Consider the following 24345-nt stretch of genomic DNA (forward strand, 5'->3'; position numbering starts at 1 on the left):
GGTACCCCCTCCCCCCCCAGAACTACAACTCCCAAGAGGCCTTTCCCTACACACAGCGTGTGGGCAGGCACTAGAGAGTCAAGGTTACATTGTTTTGCTGGGATACAAATCAATGTATGCATGTGCAGAGGGGCAGAGAGATAAGCAAAGTTATGTGCTCCAGCAGGCAGGACTTACAACGCTGGTTTGGATTTCGGTCCGGCAAACACACTATGTTGTTAGGAAGTAAGGAGCACGATGGATTTCTGGCAATTCAACATGTATTTTCTGTACTTGAAGCAGCATCTTGGTATATAGATACCTAAATAAAACACTAAAACCTTCATCAAGGGAAAAACAAGTAAGTGTCTACCTCCCTGCCCTACACAACAGAATTTCGTTACTACTTCTTCACTACTTTTGTATAGATCTGCTTTAATATTGAGCCTCTGTTGCCCTTTTCAGCTCTGATAGCCAGTCTGTGTCCACATCTTCCTCTTCAAAGTCTCTGCAGGGTGAAAGAATACAAATGTCAGTTACCTCTGAATGTACACTGAAAATGCTGTATATTATGCTAAAGTCATAAGCCCAGCATTAGGATTATAGAGCATCTGAAGACTTAAAAAGTAACTCAAACAAGTAGAGTCTATCAGTTGACTGCTAACACTATCCAAGAAACATAGTGACTGATCCAAAGTATACAAAATCCACTCCATTTACCAATAAGAGGACCTGTCAGGATGTAAATATAGGTGCTGCCAATGTTCATTTGTTTTTGAAGGTGAGATTTCTGGGGTTGCTTGCTTCACTACCTAAAGTGTTAGGCCCCATTCACACTGAGCGATTTATCGTGCGGTAATTCCCACGATATCGTGGCTATTTACCACGCCATATCGCTCTCCAATGCATCTCAATGGTGCTCTGTCCGTCGCTGTCGCGGGTCGTGCGTCGCTACAGCAGGACCCTTTTTGGAGCGGATTTTGCCGCGATTCTAGCTTGCTCAATGCAAGCATTTGCGCGATATTGCGCGTTTATCGCGCAGAATGCAAATCGCGCGATTTGCGAATCGCTCAATGTGAATTGGGCCTTATTGTAATGGTAGCTGGTTTCTAAATAAATGCCATGGGTTGCTGAATGTCACTGCTCTGCATGGTGCGGTCTCTGGAGAACATGCATAACTTACGTGTCCTCATCATCAGATCTTGGCTGCAATCTCTCAGGATCTACGGCAATCTCCTCCTCTCTGCTGTCTGTGGCATCTGGTCCTGGAATGTCACTGCTCAGTGGTCCCTTCAGACATTCTTCTGAAGGTTCTTTGTTACATAGACAGAAAAAGAAGATCTTAGAGTATAGTTTATGACCATAGTAAGATAGATAGTACTCAAGATTAGTCAATTTTATGGCCCTAATCTACCTGTAGACAAGAGATTACCGGAGCTTGAGTAAGCTGTTTAAAACAAAACTAAGGTCTTCACTATTTACCTCTCCTCCAGTGATACAGCATCCTCAAACTCCCCCACCACAGCTGACATCTTCTGGGTATAACATCTTCGTCTCTGCATGCGCAAATCGGTGTACAATATTCAGAGACTTGCTAGCAGGAAGGTAGGATACATTTATTGGACAAGAGACATATAGAACCTCTTCTGCAATAAAAGCTTTCCTGTGGATTTTCCACTAGAGTTGCACTTTTAGGATGAATAAGGCAACAGTCTTATGTCTATGGAACACCTGCACAATGACGTATGGGAGAAGCAATCGAACAGCTCCATCTCCTTAACCCCCAACTAAAAGGTACCTGTAAACTTGATGATCCAACCTCACAAATGAAGACAGCCAAATAAAGACCCTAAAGCAGGTCAAACTGTTGATATGATAACATTTTAATTAGAGATGCACCAATACCGTTTTTTCTGTATCGAGTACGAGTACCGATATTTTTTTCCGGTACTCGCCGATACCGAATACCGATACCGGAAGTCCCAGAATACTGATAAGGAAGCCAGGTGGCGTGTAATGACTTACCGCCCAGTTTCCCGAATAGCTGGAAAGCTGGCCGGCGTGTAATGAATCGCCACCCAGGTTCCTGATTAGCCGGGAAGCCGTCTCCATGCTCACTCACCACCAGGTGAGGAGGAAGCATGGAGCCGGCTTTCTGGCCAATCAGGAAGCCGGGCGGCGAGTCATTACATGCCGCCCCGCTTCCCGATTGGCTGGGAAGCCAGCTCCATGCTCCCTGGTGACGAGGGAGCATGGAACAGGCTTCCCACCCAATCAGGAAGCCGGGCAGTGTGTAATGACTGGCCGTCCGGCTTCCTGATACCAGAAGTTCCAGTATCGGAATAAATATCATGAGCATTTGGGCAAGTACGGGTACTCGCCCAAATACTCGGTATCGGTACCCTGTATCCCTGATTTTAATGCTTGCTTTTATAGATTTTTGTTATACTAATTATAGAGTTTTGTACAATAACTATTAAACAAAGCTCAGTATTTTTCTCAGGCTCATATAACCTCACTACTTACCAGCTGTGGAGATAAGATATCAGGCACACAGGGAGTGCATTGTTTTCAGTTAGGCAGTGGACTCTTAGGCTGGGTTCACACCTAGGCGTATCGAATATGCTTGTTTGACGCGCGTTTTTACGTGATTCGTGGTAACAAAAAAAGCACCTGTACTTCTTTGGGTGTAGGGCGTTTTGCAGCGCGTTCCTACGCACTGTAAAACGCCCAGGTGGGAACCATGCCCATACAATCATTGGTTTTCACATGTTGAGCGTTTTACAGAGCGTAGGGACGCGCTGTAAAACGCCCAGGTGTGAACCAGGCCTTAGACTTGCATTGTGAGAAGGAGCAGTGAGGCACAACCATTGTAGCACTCTAACGCAGGATGCAGAACCTGCTTCTCAATGAAAAAATATGGCTCCCACATGTACATACACAAATTGGCTATGCTACAATCTACTACAGCTACTACTAACGCTACTACAATCTCGATACAAATTAGTAAACTAAAATGAGATTGTAGTCCATCACAGGAGTGAGCTTGGAGCGGTGACTACTTAACAACACACACAGGGATCATGGGGAACAAAAGTAGTCACCCTCCAGAAGGAAGGACAGTGTCAGAGCCAAATCAGAGATGATTTGAGGATCTACAGCTAAATGTAGCACAAATAAGATACAGTTTTAATAGTTAGGGTACTTGATTGAATTCTTAAGATTTAACTTCTGAGTTTAGTTTCACTGTAAGCCAAAATCTAGCTGTATTTTTTTTATTTATCTTTAATAGAATGCAGAGCTGGGAAATTGTGTGTGATGGGGTCCCACAGCAAATCCATCAAGGAGCCCCATGTTTGTAATGCAGTTTCTCTCAACTCTTTTACCACAGAGGAACCCCTAAAAATGTTTAGATTTCAGGAAACCCCCTGCTAATAATTATAATATCTACAGTTTAGGGCAGCGTTTCTCAAGTGAGTTTAGTGTCACTTTATAGGAGTGCTAAGTGTTCAAATACACAAAGGAATATAGGCTTACACAGTGACCAGACTGGAACTTAGTAGTTTATCCTTTTCTAGATACAAACTGACCCGATAATGTTGTAAATTAGCTCTATATAAACAGTATAAGAGAAAAATATGTGCAAATGAGTCCATAATACAGTATCAACTGATATCCCACTTACTTGCCTTATAGATGGTGTACGTTTGAAATGCTGTGGTGAGATCAGCGTTATTTAGGATGTTAAGCAATGATTCAGACGTCTCCTTATTCCACTTCTTTCTCAGCTCCTTCAGTTCATATTTGATAACATCTCCACCTAGACACAGGGCCAAGAACACAGCAGTGTATTAGGGAGACATTCTTAGAAGTTATAGTACATGGCCAAAAGAATAAAAGCTGAGATCCAAGGAACTATAAACAAACTATAATCAAGCCACGTGGGACACAGTTCTTATGTTCTCAATATTAATAGATTACAAAAATACCAATTATGAACACTTTTTGAAAAATGTAATGGGGGAATTTATGAATGCCACAAAAAATTGTGTACGCCACAAAATGTTCTAATCGCAAAGACCAAAATATCATGCTAACTAACCGCAGCATGATCTCTATGTTATGTGTCTTTTTTGCAGTGTTCTTGTGACATAAGAATGTTTGCGATATTTCCATTTCACATAATCGCTCAATTGCACAGTAATTGCGTTCAGCATTTGCAACATTAAAAGACCTCCAAACTGTCGCACATTCAAGTCCTCCTGAGCATTTACTAAAGTAGTGCAAAGATAATTCAACTTCATACCCTCAAGTCAGCTAAGCATTCAGGGCTATTCAGCTGTCCTCCAGGAGGTTTGCGACAATTTTAAAACAATTGTGAGACAATTCTCCATACGACTGACAAAAACGAATGCAGCTCTGTGTGTGTAAGTATGTTTTTAAATGCAAGTAGTGTTAGTGCTTGAATCTGACCTGATAAGAGCCTCTTGTAATCCCCTGTACAGCAGAGCTCAAACTGGGAAATGAAGAAGCAGCACAAGGAGCCAGTCAGTTGTGCTGAAGTGCTCATGTGCTAACAAGGAACGTGCTGATAAGAGGAGATAGCAGATTGACAGAGACATTAAGGCTGGCCATATACCTATCAATTTTTTTTCATTCAAACCACGAGCTGAATGAAAATAAAACTGACCCAATTCCTCCATCAACACAAACAGCATGTCGATCGAGGAATCACCGCTGCCGGCCCCTGTCAGAGTACACGATCAGAGAGGGCAGCTCATTGGCCGCCCGCTCTGATCGTACAAAGATTGATCAGCTGATCGAGGAATGCCGGCTGAAAGGGAGCCGACAGCCTCACACACTGTGCGAATTCCGGCCGGTACATTAAAAAACGGCTGCAATTCGGCCAGAGTATGGGCACATTAACATTATGCTGCCTCTCTTTTTACTCTCCAGTCACAGGCTGGGTGAGGAACAAGACCTGTAATGGTAACTAAACTGCAGCAGAGAAAAATCAGGTCTTCTGTCCTGTGCTGTATGATGGGGCTGTGTATATATCAGGACTGGATGGACAGAAATACAAACCTTTTGGAAGCCCACTTACCCACACTTCTGTTAGCCTCTACACTTGATGTGAGGCTGGTGGCATCCTCCAGAATATTTACAACTGTGTCTGTGGGTTTCTTCTTCCAATGTCGCCTTCCTGAACAGAGAGGTTTGGAGTGCTGTGCTGTATGAGAACAGAATGTATATGTGTATATATATATATGTGTGTATATATTTTTATGGCACAATACTGTTCCATCAGTTATTTATACAGTTCCATAATGTTCAGAGTCCATGGCATTACTCTACAGCATCTGTATGTACGCTTTGCTCAGTAACAGAACTTTAAAGTACATATGAAGTCTAACCAACATTTAGTTGGCTAAAGCACTGTGTATCATATAAACGATTATTTTAAAAAAATGAGTTTTTACCATTTTTGCACTCTTTGTTGCATCTCATTGCTTTTGATCTCCTGTAGTCGCTTTGTAGCTACATGCACTCCAACGATTACATTTCTCGAGGGCGGGTGTTCTAATAGTGAAAACAATGAACCATACCTGAGTAGTAGGTGTTAAAAAGGCCACTTGTAGTCTCCATTAGAAGCCCATGTGACAGGATCACAATTGGAAGACAGGAGCAGAGCATTGTCACCCTATAAGAGGAAGTGTCCAAACAAGAACCTTCATGGCCGGGTAGCCAGGTATTATTTTAATGAAAGTTGCAGATTTAAAAATCACTGAGTCTTATGACTTTCTCCATAAGACTCATGTGCTGTGAGTGGGAGGCACTGTATAATCTAATGACAGCTCTTACCACCTGCAACTGTTCACAGGTTTTCCTTGCAAGTAATCACAATCTGCGACTACCCCCGGAAAACTACATGCATGCAGGTGTGGTGGCTGGCAGGTAATCGCAGCATGTGCAATTAAATGTGAACAGGCTACAAACAGCTGCAGGAGGTGCCAACTGTCATTGGATTATATAGTCCCTCCTGCCTGCAGGAGATTGTTGAAGTCTCAAGGAATTCATGGGACTCAGAGATCCAGCCTAATTTACAGGTGTGAATGGGACCTTATTGTTGGAGTATCTGAACAATAAAAGAAGCCAGGGGCTGGGGCAGCCTTAAAAGATTCACCTTTACCTAAAACTATCACTTTTGAGTTGATGATTTAAAAAACAACAAAAAAACAGACAACATTAAATACAACAGGAATTATCACTACCATTAAATCACATTATTGTGATATATGAGAAAATTATTTCTCCTGCAATCGCTATCATTAAATCTTCTTAGCCTAACAAGAAATAAACACTATAGGTAAAAAACAATATGAGACGCAATGAGAAATACATTGTTGCAATACAAATGGGGCTCTTAAAATGATAGTACATTCAGGACTAAAGTTCTACTACACATAAATTATGTTTATACCGTCTTCCAGAGGTGCTGATGGTTCATTTATGTGCTGAATAGCTGAAGTCAGTTCATCTTGTGGGTAGTTTTCAGGCATCTCATCATCTGTCTATTAAAGTAGTACATAATTAATTCACTTGCAAATAACAGTTTCTTACCAAATGCACGCACATCACCAGTACACTACCATACACACTACCTATATTACATTACATTTTGCACACAGCAATTATCTCTGCACATCTGGTTTAAAATCAGAGTTTCCTGCAATGTCATTTAAAATAGGCTTTGACAATTTGTTTCATCTTACAGTCAATAGAATTCTTCTGTGTCCTCTGCCAACAGTTTTACATTTGGCTGAATTAGCTGCATGCCCTAAGCCACGGGTGCTTATATCATTTGACCAGCACACCAAGGTCAAGTGTGCAATAAACATCTTTATGGACGCATATCCATCTTGTCACAAGTAAGGCAATGTTTCGGGGCCACTTAAGATCCCTTTATCAGGCATGTATTGTATTGTAAATCCCAGTCAGATTTTGATTGTAGTTGCTGTCGTCATTGAGGAGATTCTCCACACTTCCTTTCAGGACTGAAAGTGAGGGGAAATGTCTCCAAAGGAGACCCATACAATGGAAAAGCTGACCTCTTGCTAAAGCAAAAAAACTATTTCCTTAAAGTAAAGCAAAATATCTTTACCTGTGTAACCACAGTAGATTTGACCACTTTCAGTAGACCTCTTCTGGTCAAAATGGTATTGGCGGAAGGCCGCTGTCGTGGGTCTTTGCGGAACATCTGTTTGATGAGACTACGCAGTTCATAGGAGTATAGTGAGGGGAGAGGACTGTAAGATCCATGGCAAATCTTCAGTATTAGATTTTTCCAGCCTCCTGCCTGGAACTTGAGAAAAAAGAATATTAGTTTGTAGTTAAATTTATGAGCTACAGTAAGGTGTAGGTGTACGTTTTTGGTGCTGTTACAAAATATACATTGCTAAGCTGACCTAAGTTAGGAAAGGGTCTAAAATAAGAATACTGCTGCACCACAGCAATCCGGTTCTGACAAGCACAGGACAATGATTTATGCAGAATGAGTGGATCTAGCTTTTTGTCATGAGGCAAATGTTTTATGAGACTTAGCCCTCGTTCACACCTACCAAGTAGGTGCGATTTGGAATTCCTGCAGCAGGGCAGGATCAGGTAACAGCGGCTGCATCTGAAAGCAGCAGAATGCTGACACACTGCATGTAATCGTGTGCGATATGATTATATGCGGTTAGGAAGAGATCACTATCCCTGGACACAGAATAGATGCTTCCAGAATTAGTGATTGATTCCTAACTGCATGTAATCTTATCACATACGATTACATGTGGTGTGTGAGCATTCTGCTGCTTTCAGATGCAACCGCTGTCACCTGGTCTTTAACTTGAACAGGAGACAGCTGAGCTGCCACTTATAAATGGCAGATTAGGGATTCCTGCTGTAGGAAATCACAAGTTCCTGGTGCAGGAATCCCTAATCGCACCTACTTGGTAAGTATGAATCAGGGCTTAATCACCCATGACATGCTATGGAGGCATGGCTACACAAAGGAACAGTTCAAACCCCTAATAGTGTGTGTCAGAACCATGGAGAAACCATAAAACTAAAGGAAGGGTTCTATTGTCTCCAACATATTTCTGGGGTTATGTTAATATTCAATGAACAAACTAAAGATAACAACATTTTCCTTTTAATGAGGACTTGAATGGATTTTGAGCCTGCACTTGTGGTACCACCTAAACTATACGCATCCTGTAAACCAGAAAACAAGCAGAGATTATTTAATGGATACAATTTTATTTTATGAATGTGATATAATTGACAAAGGTATCTAGGAAGCTCTCTTTCATACTAAATGTAGTTTATGTCACTGGTTATGTTTTCAAGCCGATCCATGAGCCCAACCAACACTAGTATACCATTCACCACTATTGTGTTAAATTTGTACCAGCAGCTGTGGCCGCTCAAAGTTTAAGCAACTGTTATTTAAAAATTCACACTTCTCTTGACTGTGTAAGTCTTCTCTTGACTTCTCTTGACTGACATGTCAGTATAACCATGACATTTTCATCTTTTCACTTCCATGAAAAAGCAGCTATTTCTCAGTTCTTGGGTAGCCCAGGGTACATGGTCTCTGGCTACCGATCATTACTGCAGACAATCTGTTGTTGTTTTCAAGTTGCCAATCAAAAGGACTGCTCACATGTACATAGATAATTATAAATCACAGTATTTCAATATTTCAATACACACACACACACACACACACACACACACACACACACACACACACACGAACAGTGGTAACCCTTCATGACCTCTAGGACACGTCTTTCTGGACTCTGCAAGCAAGAAAACAATTTGATGGGACACGCTTGCTGGGAGTTTTCCAAGGAGAGAGAAAAAGGCCCTGGCATGGATTAGTGAGAATGATGGTGCTAGCAAAATGATCAAGACCCCAATTCCTATACTCACCTCCCTATCCGTAGTCCTTAATTGTAACTAGAGATTATGTATGTCCCAATTTGTAAATAAATCCAACCCTTATATTAAGATTCAGCTTTTGTCATTAAATCAAAATACCCCAAAACAAAGCATTTTCTATAATATGTAAAAAAAATGAAATAAAAGTGCTACTTACTGGATGTTTTAGAGTACAGATCTCATATAACACACATCCCAATGACCAGATATCACTGAAACAGAGAACGGGATTACTGCGATGAGATGTGTAGAAATGAAGCTGTATAGTTTATTAAAATGAATTATGATAAAATAATAGTGTCTTAGTGTTTGAAGAATGATGTCAGTTACTGACCCTGGGAGGGAGTGCTGCGGTGCTTGTTCTGCAGAGTCCTTTGGGGTGCATGTCTAACCGTGTATGGTGGGCAGAGGGGTAATGAAGTGCATATGGGACATTGTTTATGTCATACCTCTGTGTGACCCTAGCACTGCTCCTCTATGGTTATAGGCTACAAAGCTGCAGAGAATTATGGAGAGTCACAGAAATAAATAGGGAAGTAGTGGTGGTACAAAATTGCCAGAAGTAGGCAGGATCAGGAGGTTCTAGAGTTTGCACCTTATATATATATATATATATATCAGCAACGGCTAGAACCATTGTTACCATTAAAAACTGTATTTTAGGGCTTGTGCAGAGGGGGTATGGAAAAAAAATTCAGTATGCAATGAGGATACGTGACATAAGCTCTAGTACATATAGTATATAGCTTATGATGATAGTAGTAGTAGTAGAGCAATTTTTACATTTCTGCTTTGATCAGTGTTACTTTTCAAAAAATAGTGTTTAGTAAAAAGTATTTTATTATATAATTTGACTAATTCTACAATCTGACTCATTTTTAATGACACTAAAATTATGATTCTGGTACAAATCATTGCAAAAATATTTACAAATGAAATGAAAGGCTTTTTTTGAATTTTGTGAATTTTTTAATGAATGAAACTGATAAAAAACAAATAAATGTTTTTATTTATTAATGGTTTAAAGAAAAAAAGCAGAAGAATAACTAAGGGGAGAAGGAGTTCATTAGGGTTGATTAGAATTAGCTGGTGATTATTAAGGGGTTAAATCCTTTTTCTTAAAGGGATTTTTTAAGAGCCATTATATGCAGATTATACGTCACCCTCTGAATCATATGAATAGAAAAGAGGAAATTCAATGTAACAATTATTGTATTTCTGAGTCAGTCTTATGGTCAGTGTTTACAAACACTGTTCAAAAGATCTGTTTTTGACAGTAGTGGCAGCAAGCCCTGCTAGGTTACTCATTTGGACTGACAGAAATTGCCTGTAAAAGCGGCAGGGTGATTGCTAGTAGGGGGAGAGGGACAGCATGTGCTATGGATGCCCTGTATACTGTATAGATTTTTTTTGGTGTATGTAGCATGCCTGAGTACTGTTGGTCATGCATGCACAGTCTGAGTGTTACCAGGCAGCTTATTCGGCCTGTAGGTCCATAAAGAAGTATATTCTACTCAAGAGGACATTCCTCTTCATTTGAATTAAGAGACGAGGGGTAGAAAATTGGCATTGTGGGCAGATTGCTGCCATCTTCCCTATTTTCATGGGGGAAATTGTGGGGCAACACTAGTGTGTTAGGCAGGACTCATTACCATTAGGCACAGTAGGTGTATGCCTATAGATGATAGAGGCAGCATTTCCCTGTAAAATAACTGGCTAACGTGTACCTATATTATAAGTTAAAATACTTTAGGCGCCAAAGGTTGTGTATCTACAGGCTTCAGAGGTTAAAACATAACAGGCCAGGTTATAGGAGGGATCTACTAGTAATGATTGATTAGCAGTGGCGGACCTAATAACCAAAGGGCCCTGGTGCAAGATTTTATCTTTATCTTGGGCCCCCCTCCCAAGACGAGGGGGGCGCTGGAGCGGATCACACTGGCATCCGCCCCCCCACAGCAGTCTCTAATGTTGCAGTAGCGTGCTGGACTTACCTGAGACCCTGCAGAGCACACCATAGATCCTGCATAGCCCACCTGAGACTCTCTATGGTGGGCTCTGCAGGGTCCCAGGTGGTCTGGTCATCAGGATCCCTTTCCCTGTACCTCCTCTTACCTGCTGCTGCTGGGGCCCGGCCTCCTCCACCCCCTCCCCTGTCACCTCTGCCATGCCGCCCCGGTATAGTTGATACCCCCCATGTAAGAGGCCCCCAGACCGCTAACATGGGTACCCGGCCATACCCCCCTGATGGCGGTGTTCTATCAAAGGTTGTCACTACGTTAGAATGTGTGACCGGTGACATGGTCATTGATTAGGATCGGGGGAAGAAGGATAGATGGCAGCTAGGGAAGTATTTGTGGAACCCATAATGAGTATTGATTTTCTTAAGTATCATACATCCAGGCTTATTCAATGTTATTTTTCAATGTTCTCACTTCACTTAACTGAAATCAATTTGGGATACTGCACTTTGCACATCAGTAGTACCCATTCTACTGCTTTATTGAATTATATATAATGTCCTTGTAGATTACCACAACACTGGTACAAATTGCAGTATAGGTGTTGTGATCATATTCTGCAATGGTAGAAGAAGAGAAGGATAAAGTGCTGTGAATGCCCTCTACCAGACTAGAAATTTAGTGGATCCCAATGAGGATCACCCCATCCCAACATAAGAACAGGTAGGATGTTTTAGAATAACACAATTGCTCTTGGCCTTACTACACTGTCTCACTGTCTCACTGTCTACTGTCCCAAGAACCAGTAAAGATGATAAGCATACATTTAATCCATGTAAACTCATTTTTAAAATGAGAGCTTTATGGACAAGGACATCATTAATGCTGTTTAATACATGTACGTAAACTGCTAGAACTGCACTGGCAATAACACTTACCTTTTATTATTATATGGTACATTCTCCCAAATCTCAGGTGGCACATAATAGGGTGTGCCAACGTACGTGCATGCATGAGCCATCGGACTAAACAAAAAGAAAAAGTGGGACAAATAGAATTTAGACTGACAGCTTACATTACAATAATCAAGATTTATATATTTATTACATTTCTTTTTTCTATAAAACTGTATGCCATTGACTTTCTGTGCTTAGCTCACCCACTATACTGTATATTCACAGCAAAACTGTCTCACTTATCAGCCCCTCTTTGTCTGATAGGATGGTGACATTGGCGTAACAACCCGGGGGGCAGCCAGTGCGCTGGCCCCGGGCGTGAAGCTGAAGGGGGGCGCCGGCTGAAAATGGCACATCTGGCTAAATGCGGAAAGTGCCATTTTCCTGCCGTTTTGTCGATGCAGCCGTGATTTCTTTCCTCCCCGCTGGGCGCTGCTCTGTGTCCCAGCGGGGAGGAGAGAAAGTGACAGCCGGCCGAGCGCTGCGGGAGGAGACCGCCGTGAGCGGCCGGTGTCTCTCCTCCCACACACTGCTCAGCCGCCTATCACAGTCTGGCAGAGCGGTGTGGGGGCAGAGACAGCCCACACTGTCACTGGAGGCTGGGCTCTCCTCTGTGCACTGCTCGCTCAGCCTCCTGTGACAGTGTGTCAGAGAGGAGAGTGAGAGCAAACACTCAGTGATCTGTGATCGATGAGTGTTTGTAGACAATTGAGGACATGGTATGGTTACTGTATCCTCAATTATGAATGAATGGGAAGTGATCTGCATCTCCTCCTGTTCATTCATAATTGTGGTTATAGTAAACATACTATGTTATCAATGAACAGGAACACTTATAAAGGATTCCTGTTCATTGATAACAGGGGATACAGAAGATTCTGTGTTCTCAATCTCTTTTTCTATTTTAAAAAGGGAAATATCAGGGGTCTGTTTAGACCCCTAATATTTCCTCGAAACCCCTAAAAGTAACGTAAAAAATACAAATATTTAATACAAAATGAATTAATAACAATTAATTTACAAAAAATTAAAAAGTTTATTAAAAAAATTAAAATAAAATATTTTAAAAAATTAAAAAAAAACATGTGTGGGGGTGGGGTACAGTTCCAGTGGATGTTTATATAATGGGGAGAGGGGGGCGAAATAAATTTCTGCCCCGGGCGCCCATAACTCTGGTTACGCCACTGAGTGGTGATATAGTGCATCCTATTGTTTTTAGCTCATTCACACCACAATACACCCTATATCCTAAAGCTAGTGGACAGGCACATTTCAGAAAAGGAGCCCAGAGCTTCCTGTCTTTCTTCTGATCATCAAACATTTGAGGCACTGCCATTTTTCTTCCAGGTTGCCATTTTTTTGGATGTGTGCAGTAAACAACACAGTATAGTTCTTTATTGATAATAAAGATCCCCCAGCATGCAGGGAACCTTTCAACCAATGCTGCACAATTATCACTTCCACATGCTGTTTCCTAGTTTCAGATTAACCCTCGCTATATCACTTCATTATGCTTCCAATCCCATGCAATACCCATTTTGTCTAGCAATGTGACCAGGTCTGGGTATGGTTAGAGACAATTGGGTGTTAAATGAGTTAAGAAACAAGCACTCAAATAAAACAAAAATCCTCTGTACCAGTTTTAGATATTTGCCAGCAAGTTTGTAAAAGTCATGTAACACATTATTATGATTTCTCCAAAAGAAAATTGAATAATCCTGGAAATTGCAGTGGTGAAAAGGAAAAGTTGGTAGATTCAGGATTTTTTTAATTATTGCCAAGACTTTAAGACCTTAAGGGTAACTGTACATAAGACCCAGTCTGTAAACTATCCAAAGCTCTGATGGAGCTTTCATTCTTTGTGTAATGCATACTGTATGCCTGACATTTTCAACATATAGTATATAGAACATATAGTTCTCTGACATGATATCAATGGCGTTACATTGTGACCATAGTAAGACACATACCTGCTAAGAATACGTGCTGATCCAAAATCTCCCAACTTTATTCTTCTGCTTTGTGTTAGAAAAATATTCTGCATATAAAGAACATGTGAATGGCACAAAAATTGTTACATAAATGACCAGTTGTCTACATTTTTCAGATTCTTCCATGTTTACATCTGTAAACTTAGAAAACATAAACTAGTGTTCACAGATTTGGGGGGATTTTTAGTTGTATACATGCACAAAAATCTATGTATTAAAGTCCAAGGTTTAGAACCAGACAGAGGTTCTAACCCTTCCCACTCCACCATAAAAAATGTGTTTCCTTATGTTTCCATGGCAGCATCCTAATGGGTAGTTTCTTTGCCCAAAAATATTTGTCAGTATGCTGCTATGGAGACATATCAGGAAAATAAAATGATGGTAAGCATTGATAGAATTTTACTCAAGTCTCCATGGAAGCATAATGATAGGCAGAAGTGTATGGATGTGGACCCAACTGTTTGTATTAGTTAGCTAGGGATAACAATACAAATGGTGTATACTGGTAAATTTGTAATTTAGGCTGCAGGTAATTCATCTTAACACAGTAACTTTCAATACTAACTACACTATATTGCCAAAAGTATTGGGACACCTGCCTTTACACGCACATGTATTAATGGCATCCCATACCGTTCGCCTGGCAACCGCCAAACCCAGACATGTCCATCGGATTGCCAGACAAAGAAGCGTGATTCATCACTCCAGAGAGCACGTCTCCACTTCTCTAGAATCCAGCGCCGGTGTGTGCATTACACCACTGCATCCATTGCTTTGCATTGCACTTGGTTATGTGAGGCTTGGATGCAGCTGCTCTGCCATGGAAACCCATTCCATGAAGCGCTCTGTGCACTGTTGTTGTGCCAATCTGAAGGCCACACAAAGTTTGGAGATCTGTAGCTATTGACTCTGCAGATAGTTGGTGACTTCTGCGCACTGTGCGTTTCGGCATGCGCTGACCCCGCTCTGTCATTTTACATGGCCTACCACTTCTTAGCTGAGTTGCTTTTGTTCCCAGTTGCTTCCACTTTGTTATAATACCACTAACAGTTGACCGTGAAATATTTAGTAGCAAGGAAATTTCATGGAACACCTGAATCCAATGATTTGGAGGGGTGTCCCAAAACTTTTGGCAATAAAGTGGATATATATGATTGAAGCCAGGACATATTACAGAACTTACCTTGGACTTGATATCTCTGTGTAGGACCCGTTTCTCATGAATATGCTGTACTGCCAGGCACATCTGTACAAACCATTGCAGAATCTGCAAGAGACACAAAATGAACATATAGTAAACATCAATGGCGAGGACAAGGCTCAGGATATTAATTAGGACTGATTCAGTAATTATTTTATAATTATTAGGAGAGAAAGGGCTTGTAAGACAATAGTCCGTTTAAGATTACTAGACATCATCAGACCCTTCTGGCAGGCACTTCTCTCCATTATTGTCAATATAACTGGCACACAACCCCCTGATGACCCCCCATTCTTCCTCCTACATCTGGATAACCTAGACCCGCATAAGTATGAAAAGTCCTTACTCACATCTAATTATTACGGTCAAAATGACCAGCCCAAAATTATGCAAACTATCCATCACACTTACCATACAAGACTGGTGCAGGGAACAAAATACATTCTGCAACATGGAAGACCTCAACGAAATCACTCTATGACCAAGATAAAATATTTGGTGCACCTGGTACCCCTGGATAATATTTTGCTTCTCAGACAAATACAACCATCTTATGAGTCAGGTTGGTTCATCAAAGGCTCAGGGGACCTCTACCCTCCTTTTAACACTCTCCAGCCCACCCAATCTCATATTCCCTCACCTATTGTACCCGATGTACACAGGATGACACCCTCATTTATACAACCAAGATGTAAGATAATACTTCCCATGTATTCTTTTAAATCCCACCTCAACCATGGTGGGATCATACAATGCTTTGCCTTTTCATATCCTGACTGTATGTCAGACCTCATGTATTGTATATTTATTATTGATAACTCGTGTATTTTTACTCTTATTCTGTAAAAAACTTAAAATAAAGCTTTACATTAAAAAAAATGCTAGACATACTAATTTTTATCTCTTGTGAAATGAAGACATGTTTATATGACATAATATATGGTTATCTCCTCCCCATCAGGAAAAGCTTCATCTGGGCACACACCAGTAGAGAAACGTGTTGGTGATAGGTTATTAATGATGGTGCTGTCTATGTTCCTGTTATGATGAGTAGAAGCTGAAGCTGGTTAAATGCACATTATGTTGCTATGACAATTTCCCACACTCACATTCTGTTCAGAGAAAAGCTTTCCCCTCTGATGTTTAATGGTCACCAGCAGGTCACCTCTTTCACAATACTCCATCACTATGTACAGATGGCCATCCTCTGTCAACAAAAAAAACAAAAACAGAGGGGGAATTATTTTGTAGAGGCATTTGAAGAAAATAAATCAATTTACTGTATAAAACTAAACTGACATATCAGCTCACCAACGGGAACTGAGAAGCAAGATGACCTGGAAAATATTCTCCAGAAGTCTGTAATGATGCAATCAATATCATTACATAGTTGATCTTTGTGCTCAGATATTTTACCTTCTCCGCCAGCTCTGCATTCTGTTGTGAAACATGTCCATATTGTTTTGTGCATACATGCAACTTAAAGTATAATTATGCTGGTAATTTACACTGTAGAGCCCAGTCAAAACCGAAGCCTTGAGATGAATACAGGAAGCATAGGTTACCTTACCAGTACTTCAGTTTTTCATCCAAACTTTTCTGTCCTGTACCAATACACCTCAGTCTTTTCTACCCGTATTTTGGTAATTATGGGACCTCTACAGACTTCTTGTTGCCTCATATACAGTGTATAGAGGAATGCCAGAACTAAAAAGTTCCTCAAAGCCCCCATTCAGGTTTATCTAAACCTATGCTTATTCATCCTTCAATCCCTCCTGAGCTAAATGCACTGAACCCCCACCCCATCTGTCTACCTAAGCTGGCCATACAGTGCTAGAATTTTGACCGAGTCCAGCTAACTTGGGCAAAATTCAAGCCGTGGGTGGTCTTGCCAGCACACCTCCGTTTGACAAATTTGATCTTTCAATTGACTATTGTCAAAGGAGCTGGGCCAAAACTGGTCCGCCAAACAGTGACTGAAGCCAATCAAAGGAGTGTGCAAAGGAATAGTTAAGAAAGAATGTTGTCTGTGCTCCCACCAACTGCCAGGGTCTTATATGCTGCTTCTATTTGAGCACAATCATTTCTAAGCTTTCTCTAACTATAAGAAGCCTTTTGATTGGTGAAGGAGTTGTACATTTTGGCCACTGACTTTCGTAAATTGTACGTAATGGAGGAACGTTTTTTTCTAGTTTTGAACACCTGTGTCCCAGCCGGGGAGATTTACCCTCTCAATTTGTCCTGGTGATGGGAAATCCAAATTTTGAGTATCACCAGAGTAGGAGGTGAGTGTATCTCTTCCAAATGGGGGGACCTGTTAATGTGAGAACTAAGAGGGCAATTCCCCTCTCTTTGGGGAGATTTCCTCTCACAATTCCCCTCTCTTTGGGGAGATTTTCCTCTCACAATCCCCAATGGCACACAGAAAGGGAGACAAAAAATTTACCGACTGGGCTTTATAGCTTTATACCCTCCCCTACTCTGTCCAAAACCAAACAAAAACGTCCGTAGTGAGCTGACATTACTGCCTCTTCCTCTGCTGTCACCCCTGCCCAGTTCTCATCTGATGGACTACAAAACACTTCTGCCACTCCTCAGCTCCATAACATAAGTTCTCTAGTACAGCGGTGGAGAACGCTGCTTGGGATTTTAGTGCAGCAGAAGAAGCATTGTCAGTCCAAACAGGACGTTAGAAGCTCACTGGATTTCTAGCAGATCAACGGGTATTCTATACTTGCAGTGTTTTTAAAGGTATGGAAATCAGGGAAATGTGCATGTATTACTTCTTGGTACTGAATATGTTTTCTCTTATTTTACATGTTCACAGGTACACTTTAATTGTGACAATACATGTGTAATTTATAAAGAAAGGCATGTTGGGTAGAATGAGACAAACCATCGTGATTGTAGAGTAAACAGAAGTATAGTAAGAAACTCGAGTATACAAAGTTTATTATATATACCATACCTTCAAATGACTCTCTGAATTTCACGATATTGGGGTGCTTCATCTTAGCCAGAAGAATGGCCTCTTGTCTGGAATCTCGGCTTGCCCCTGAGGACTGAAAACATCTATTTTGTAATTCTAAATATAGCTTAATGTTAAGCTCCAGTACATGACGACCATTAGTGTCAAATCCGATAAATCTTACCCGAAAAATAAAAACATATCTGCTGCATATGGCATCCAACTAGATTACATCCAAGGGGTATGAGATTTTGGTGCTACTGGATCACTGCTGTTTGTTTTAGTGCCCTACCCTAAGTCCCCTCTAACATTAACCCTACCTTTAAAGGTGGGTGCACACAAGCCAATTTTGGCCACTTCAGCAGGAGTCGGCTGAAATTCGCTGCGCTAGTGACCCTATTCCCTTGACAGAAGTTGATTATTGGATCAACTTTTTAGGAAGGAACATGTAAATTCCTTCGGTCAGCTGCCAGCTTTGCTTGGGTATTTTGATAGCAGTTGGCGCTGTGAGATTAAGAATTCCTGAATCAGGAACTTGCGATTTCCTGCAGCAGGAATCCCTAAACGCACCTCAAGTATAGGTGTATATGTAGCCTTAAGCTGGCCATGCAATGTTAGAATTTTTGTTTGAACATTAGTGAATGACTGTTCATCAAATCGATCTTGCCATTGCTAAGTCACCTAATTTCATTTGAAAGCCCTTAAAATGTGGTTCAATACCCAGATGTATTAAACAGATTTTCTTTGTACGGTTTTTCCTTAATGAAAATCACATTCATGGTTAGAATAATATTCCATCCTCCTCCTTTGATTTTCCTCATTGCTATCGTTCGAAAATGAATGTCGATTAGACCCCACTAACCATTGGAAAGTAGAACAAATCTTCCAAAAATGAAAATTTCTGAACAAAATTTTACTGGTGTATAAGGTTGTGGTGGGAGCTTGCACATGCCTCTGCCTGCTGCGAAGGGGACGCCCTCATACCCTGTTCATTGTTCAGTTTATTCAGTTGTGGAATGGGAATCAGGATCATATTAAAGGGGGGGTATTAAAATGACACCCCTCTTTTCCAATACAGTTTCACTGCAGACTGCATGAAATACACCCCAGCTGAGAACGGGGGGGAATCTTTGTGCAGTGACACTGAGCTTATCCCTACACAAAGGAAAAAAGGGTTTAGTGCATGGCCATGCCACACAATGACCATGTTGGCACAAAAAGTTGGCACTTTTTCAATGTGACAATGAACATGGACTGCGTGTACACTGCCCCTTGGCCAATAGTGACTGGCACAGACAGACAAGAAGCCTGTGGCTTTAAGAAGGTACTTCTGAAATAAGCTGACCAACATGCCTCCAGTAACACAGACCATGACGATCAATGTGCAAAAAAATGATTGGTTTAACTCAAAATTGCTTTATTTATCTTTACGTTTCCTGTAGTTTAGCTTTTCATAAAACCCATATAGAATAATTTAAAGACTTGGTAAAAAAAAAAAAAAAGTTTGGTACAACTAAATACTTTTGATACTGTAGATAAAAAATAACTTTTGATTTCAAATGATGGACAGTTGGGATGTATGTCTAAATAAAGGGTCTGGAGTTCAGCATTTACATAGTGGGGGGGTTGCTGGAAGTCAATAGTGCTGAATGATACAATGATACAGTAGGGGTTACTAGATGGACTGTGCTTGAAGGTTCAGGAATGTCTCTTCTGTATTGCACTAGGAGGAACAATTCTAGCTCACTTGAACGGCATATGCTAGTTATTGCTCGCCACTATTAAAAATTTATTACTAATTAACTAGAAAAGTACAGTCCAACATCTTGCTTACCTTTGGAAGTCGAACTTCTTTCATGACGTAGTTCTGATTGGTGTTTTGGTGGCATACTAAGAGTGCTTTACCAAATGATCCCTCTCCGATAACATTGAGAATCTTGTAGTTCTCCATTGGTGCTGTCGAGACAGAAAGGAAGTTATATTATCCTGCAAATGTACTGATTGGAGGTGTTGAAGGTGAACTCTGGGATAAGCAAATGTTGTCTAAACACAAGAGGCATGGGTAGTCTTACTTGAATCTTAAAGTGCTTTGTGCATTTTATTTCTAGATCTGTGCAGTAATCCACAGTGAAAATTGTGCCTTTGTGCAGGAAGTTCCTGTTATATTTTTCTTGTGCAGCTTGACTGGTCTTGTCTCCACCCCCTCCTGTAGTTTTCTGTAGGCAGCTTGTAGTGGGTGGAGCCTGCTGGGCCCCTCCCACATCTCTGCACAGGCTATGTACAGCACAGTGATGATGTCACTGCTACTTTCAAATTGTAATATCTATGTTTGCAAAGGCAATTGGTGCATGCAAAGTAGATTGACAACTTGTCAATTGAGAAATTAATTTTAGCTGAAAGTTTTTGTGCTTGGCGTTCAGCATTTAAAAGCTCTGGCTGGCAGCTATTGTATTGCTGCCCTGGATTAGCCAGTACCTTGTACTAAACAGGACAATGTGTACAAATAGAGCATCTCTGTACATTGAAGAGACTGCTGCAAAAAAGACAGGTTGTGAATAAACATCCAACTGTTGAATAGTGTCTGTGTCCCGTTTTACAGAAGGGTTTCCACAGACAACACATTATTATCTGTGCCTGACTCTGATGATCATCCGATTTCCGTATTATCTGTACATTATCAGTAGACGTGATCAGCATGTTCGGGGTTTACAGTCTATTCCAGGGGAAGGCATCCTAGGCACTCCAGCTGCTGCAGAACTACAAGTCCCATGAGGCATTGCAAGACTCCGATAGCCACAAAGTAGAAGATAATGGAATTTTCAAAGATGGCATTTCGCTATCCGAGTCTGACGCTTTAAATATACTGAACATGCCATTCAGTTATCTCTCTTGAGCTTTCACTAGTCAACGCTCTTTCATGGAAAACATTTCCCTGGTCTGATATTTGGCGTGAAATTGCTGCCCGGCTTCTGCTGCTTGATTTGTCACAATGCTTGCATTCATTGCTTCCAGCCAGCTGTCATTATATAATACACAATGAATAAATGAGCTCAGCAGGTCATACCGTTAGTGGTCATTCAGTTGTCGTCTCCAGTGCAGTGTCATGCAGATGGCTGTGTTGTGTTGTTATAGAGTGCAGTGCATGGATCTAGCATTGTGTCTGTGCTCAGCTAGTAATACATTGATCAGACACTCGGGTGTTTCTGGGTGTGCTCAGTAACTGCTCTCTCTTCCTGTATGTACACCTCCTCCCACCCACTCCTACAGGCAGGCAATGGTAACTCCATAGTAAATCATGGCATTTACCCAGAAGTCTCCTGTCCTTTGCATCATTTGCAGTCAAAGCCTTGGGCTGTTACTGTGTATATAGATAAAAAGCCTTGTGCTGCTACTGTGTATATATAGATAGAAACGGCTCCTGATTATAGCAGTGCTACAATACGGGTTATTAAAGAGGTAGGTAACTAAAAAGCCATTTACTACAATATTATTAAGTACACTGCCTGGCCAAAAAAAAAAACAGAATCCACAGATGCATATTTAAAAAAAAAATACCCCAAAAAAACATTTGCCTGTAGCCTAAGAGTTTCTAATTATACCTGTAAAGCACAAAATGTACTTCTTTCTAAACACTCAGTTTAAGCAATACAGTCGACCACCGCAAAGTCGTGGTTCAGAGTTCACGGCCTCAATTGTACGCAGATTTTTTCCTGAGAGCCTAACTAATAACCACGTGTAGCTATCTCGAGTGTTTCGCTGAGTGTTCACGTGTTTTTCGTTTTGTTGTTGTTGTTCTTCTTCTACTGGGGGTACAGAAAAAGAGATTGGGGACTCTGTGTCCTCAATCTCTTTTTCTATTTTAAAAGGGAAGTATCAGGGGTCTATTTAGACCCACAATATTTCCCTAAAGCCCCTAAAAGTAAAGTAAAAAATATTTAATAAAAAATGAATAAAATAATAAATATAAAAAATGAAAAAGTTTATTAAAAAAATTAATTGAAATTAAAAAAATTAAAACAAAACATTTTCGGTTTCAGCCTGAATTTCTTTAATTTCGGTTTTGAAATTTCCATTTTGGTGCACCTGTAATAAAAATAAGCATTTATAGGCATTTTTTGACCACATTCACAATTCGCGGGTGCTCTAGGAACGTAACCCCCCGTGAATTGTGGGGGTCGACTGTACCACTAAAAACCATTATATGCGTTTAGAAAAGTCCAGAGCCCTGCTTCTTTCCTTATTATTCATGATAGCATGGACAATGACAAATCAAAGCGATCCAAGGTTGCACTTTGCATATTGGGTCCAGCCAATTTCAGAGACTCCCAGGGAATATACTCCATTTCTTTGGGTGGTGCGCTGCAATAAAATGCAAACATGCTGCATTTTATTGCAGCGCACTGGATGCTTCCACACGTCTTGCTGCACCGCTGCTGTGCGGGGACCTGAATGGAGTGTACTCTACAAAAATAAAAAAATGTAAAAAGTGACAGGGCAGTGTGCAATACAACGCACACTGCCAGAGCTGCCACAACACAATAGCCCGCCAACATGCAGTAGTAGGACATGCAGTTAGGGTTGCGACTTGTCCAGGATTCACCCTGACAGTCCGGGTTTCACGGCAGCAGAAACCCAGACAGAAGATGTCAGGCAGACAGCCCCAAAATTAAGATAGGGGCTACTGGCCCTGCACTGAATATAGTCTCAACTGTGATATTTACATATGAATAAACTGCGACTTATTCTCCCAAAAAAATGTCCACGCGTCGCTAGAGTGTTTGGGTTTCGCTTGACGAAAAAAAAAAGGAGGCAACCCTACATGCAGTCCTTTTTTCCCCCCCTCCTGCAGTGTGTTGCAATGCACTACATATAATCACAATATGCTGGAGTGAATAGAAATTAATGAAATTTGTGACATTTCAATAAAGTTTAAAAAAAAGTTAAACAGCACATGCGCTGTAATTAGCATTGTGCACTGCTTCTTTTACAAGGCACAGCTCTGGCAGTGCACGCTGCAGGTGTGTATGGGCCCTAAACCTCTTTCAGGTTATTGCTGTCCATGTTCCTAGAAGGAGAATGTTCACTCACTTCCTGTCCCAGAGATACAAGAGGAAGTAGGAGGAATTTGACTGCTGCCAACCAGATAAGGTGTTTCAGTTGGAAGATTTCTCTTTCAGGTCACCTCTGTAAAATCTGAGATTTTTCCTTTCCGACTGATCACATGAACAAAATGCGAGAATGAATCTTCTAAATAGGTTTACTTAGTGCCAGAGCTCCACCTAAATGGGAGGGGGAAGTTCTTGTCAATATTTTCATTACTATTAGGAAGGATTGTGTGTGTTTAGCTCAGCGGTAGGCAACTTCAGTACTACATATGTTGTAGAACTACAAGTCTCATGAGGCATTGCAATATTGACAGCCACAGGCAAGACAGGATTTGTAGATTCACCACAGCCGACGTGCCAAGGTTGCCTACCCTTGCTGTAGTCATTTTGAAGGCAAGGTAGCGAGTTCTTCCCTCTACATAGACAAAAGAAGCTGCACCAAGGAAGAACTTCTCTAGATTGTAGAATCGTATGGTGCTTTGCTGCACACAAAGCCCTCACCTAGAATCCAATGTTCAGAAATAAAAAGGTGCCAAAGCAAAAGGTGAATGTCCAAAACGTGCCTTTAATTCAGGGGTAGCCAAACTCCGGCCCTCCAGCTGTGGGGACACTACAAATCCCATGGTGCATCTCTCTCCGGCAATCATGTCTGTGGCTGTGAGAATCTTGCAATGCCTCATGGGATTTGTAGTTCCACCACAGCTGGAGGGCCGGAGTTTGGCTACCCCTGCTTTAATTGTTCTTACATCTATTAAGCAAAAATCAGCCAGCGCATTTGGAGGGCAACAACACTCCTCCTTCATTAGGGCTTAGGATGGCATAAGGTTTTGATTGGACTCAAAGATGCTATAACCAAATGGATCCTTAAGATGTGATATAGGGATCTCCTTTAAGGCTGGAATTGGCATCAACAGAATCCACTCAACTCCAATCCAGTCTATGAATTATTTGCACTGGGCTCCAAATGATTTCTTTTTTTTGGAAGAGAGGTGGGTCCACATCTGGTTCAAAAGCAAACAGCACCATGTACCATTGCAGGGAAAGTCAGGTAGCCAAGATCGTGGAACTGTGATATGGTCACCCTTCAGGGGATTTGAGCTTTTCCCTCCTAAAGCTAGCCATACACTCTGCGATTATCATTAGATTTCTTTCGTGCCCTCATCGAACCGTCGTTTGATTTCCGCTCGATTACC

The 24345-nt window shown here is 41.1% G+C and overlaps 1 protein-coding gene across 1 annotated transcript; it reads right to left on the bottom strand.

Annotated features, from left to right (window-relative positions):
* Positions 1-392: 392 nt before the first annotated feature.
* On the bottom strand, positions 393-21234 carry NEK3 (NIMA related kinase 3). Its single transcript, XM_018556457.1, has 14 exons — positions 21112-21234; positions 19882-20003; positions 18048-18141; positions 16189-16286; positions 15062-15145; positions 13858-13925; positions 11870-11956; positions 9128-9182; positions 7142-7342; positions 6461-6551; positions 5084-5209; positions 3665-3799; positions 1163-1292; positions 393-487 (listed from the first exon to the last, which is right to left on the bottom strand). The coding sequence occupies exons 1-14, from the start codon at positions 21122-21124 to the stop codon at positions 415-417; spliced, it is 1377 nt and encodes a 458-aa protein (XP_018411959.1). The 5' UTR covers positions 21125-21234; the 3' UTR covers positions 393-414.
* Positions 21235-24345: the final 3111 nt, after the last annotated feature.

Source organism: Nanorana parkeri, unplaced genomic scaffold (assembly GCF_000935625.1).
Source record: "Nanorana parkeri isolate BGI_ZX_2015 unplaced genomic scaffold, ASM93562v1 scaffold238, whole genome shotgun sequence".
In the NCBI taxonomy this organism is placed as follows: domain Eukaryota; kingdom Metazoa; phylum Chordata; class Amphibia; order Anura; family Dicroglossidae; genus Nanorana; species Nanorana parkeri.

Bases quoted from the DNA above. Each gene is read 5' to 3' on its own strand.
- NEK3 (XM_018556457.1), bottom strand. The intron at 13,926-15,061 runs GTAAGTTCTGTA...CTTTATATGCAG, and splicing joins ACAGAGATATCAAGTCCAAG to AATATTTTTCTAACACAAAG. The intron at 5,210-6,460 runs GTATAAACATAA...GTTCTCATACAG, and splicing joins ATCAGCACCTCTGGAAGACG to CACAGCACTCCAAACCTCTC.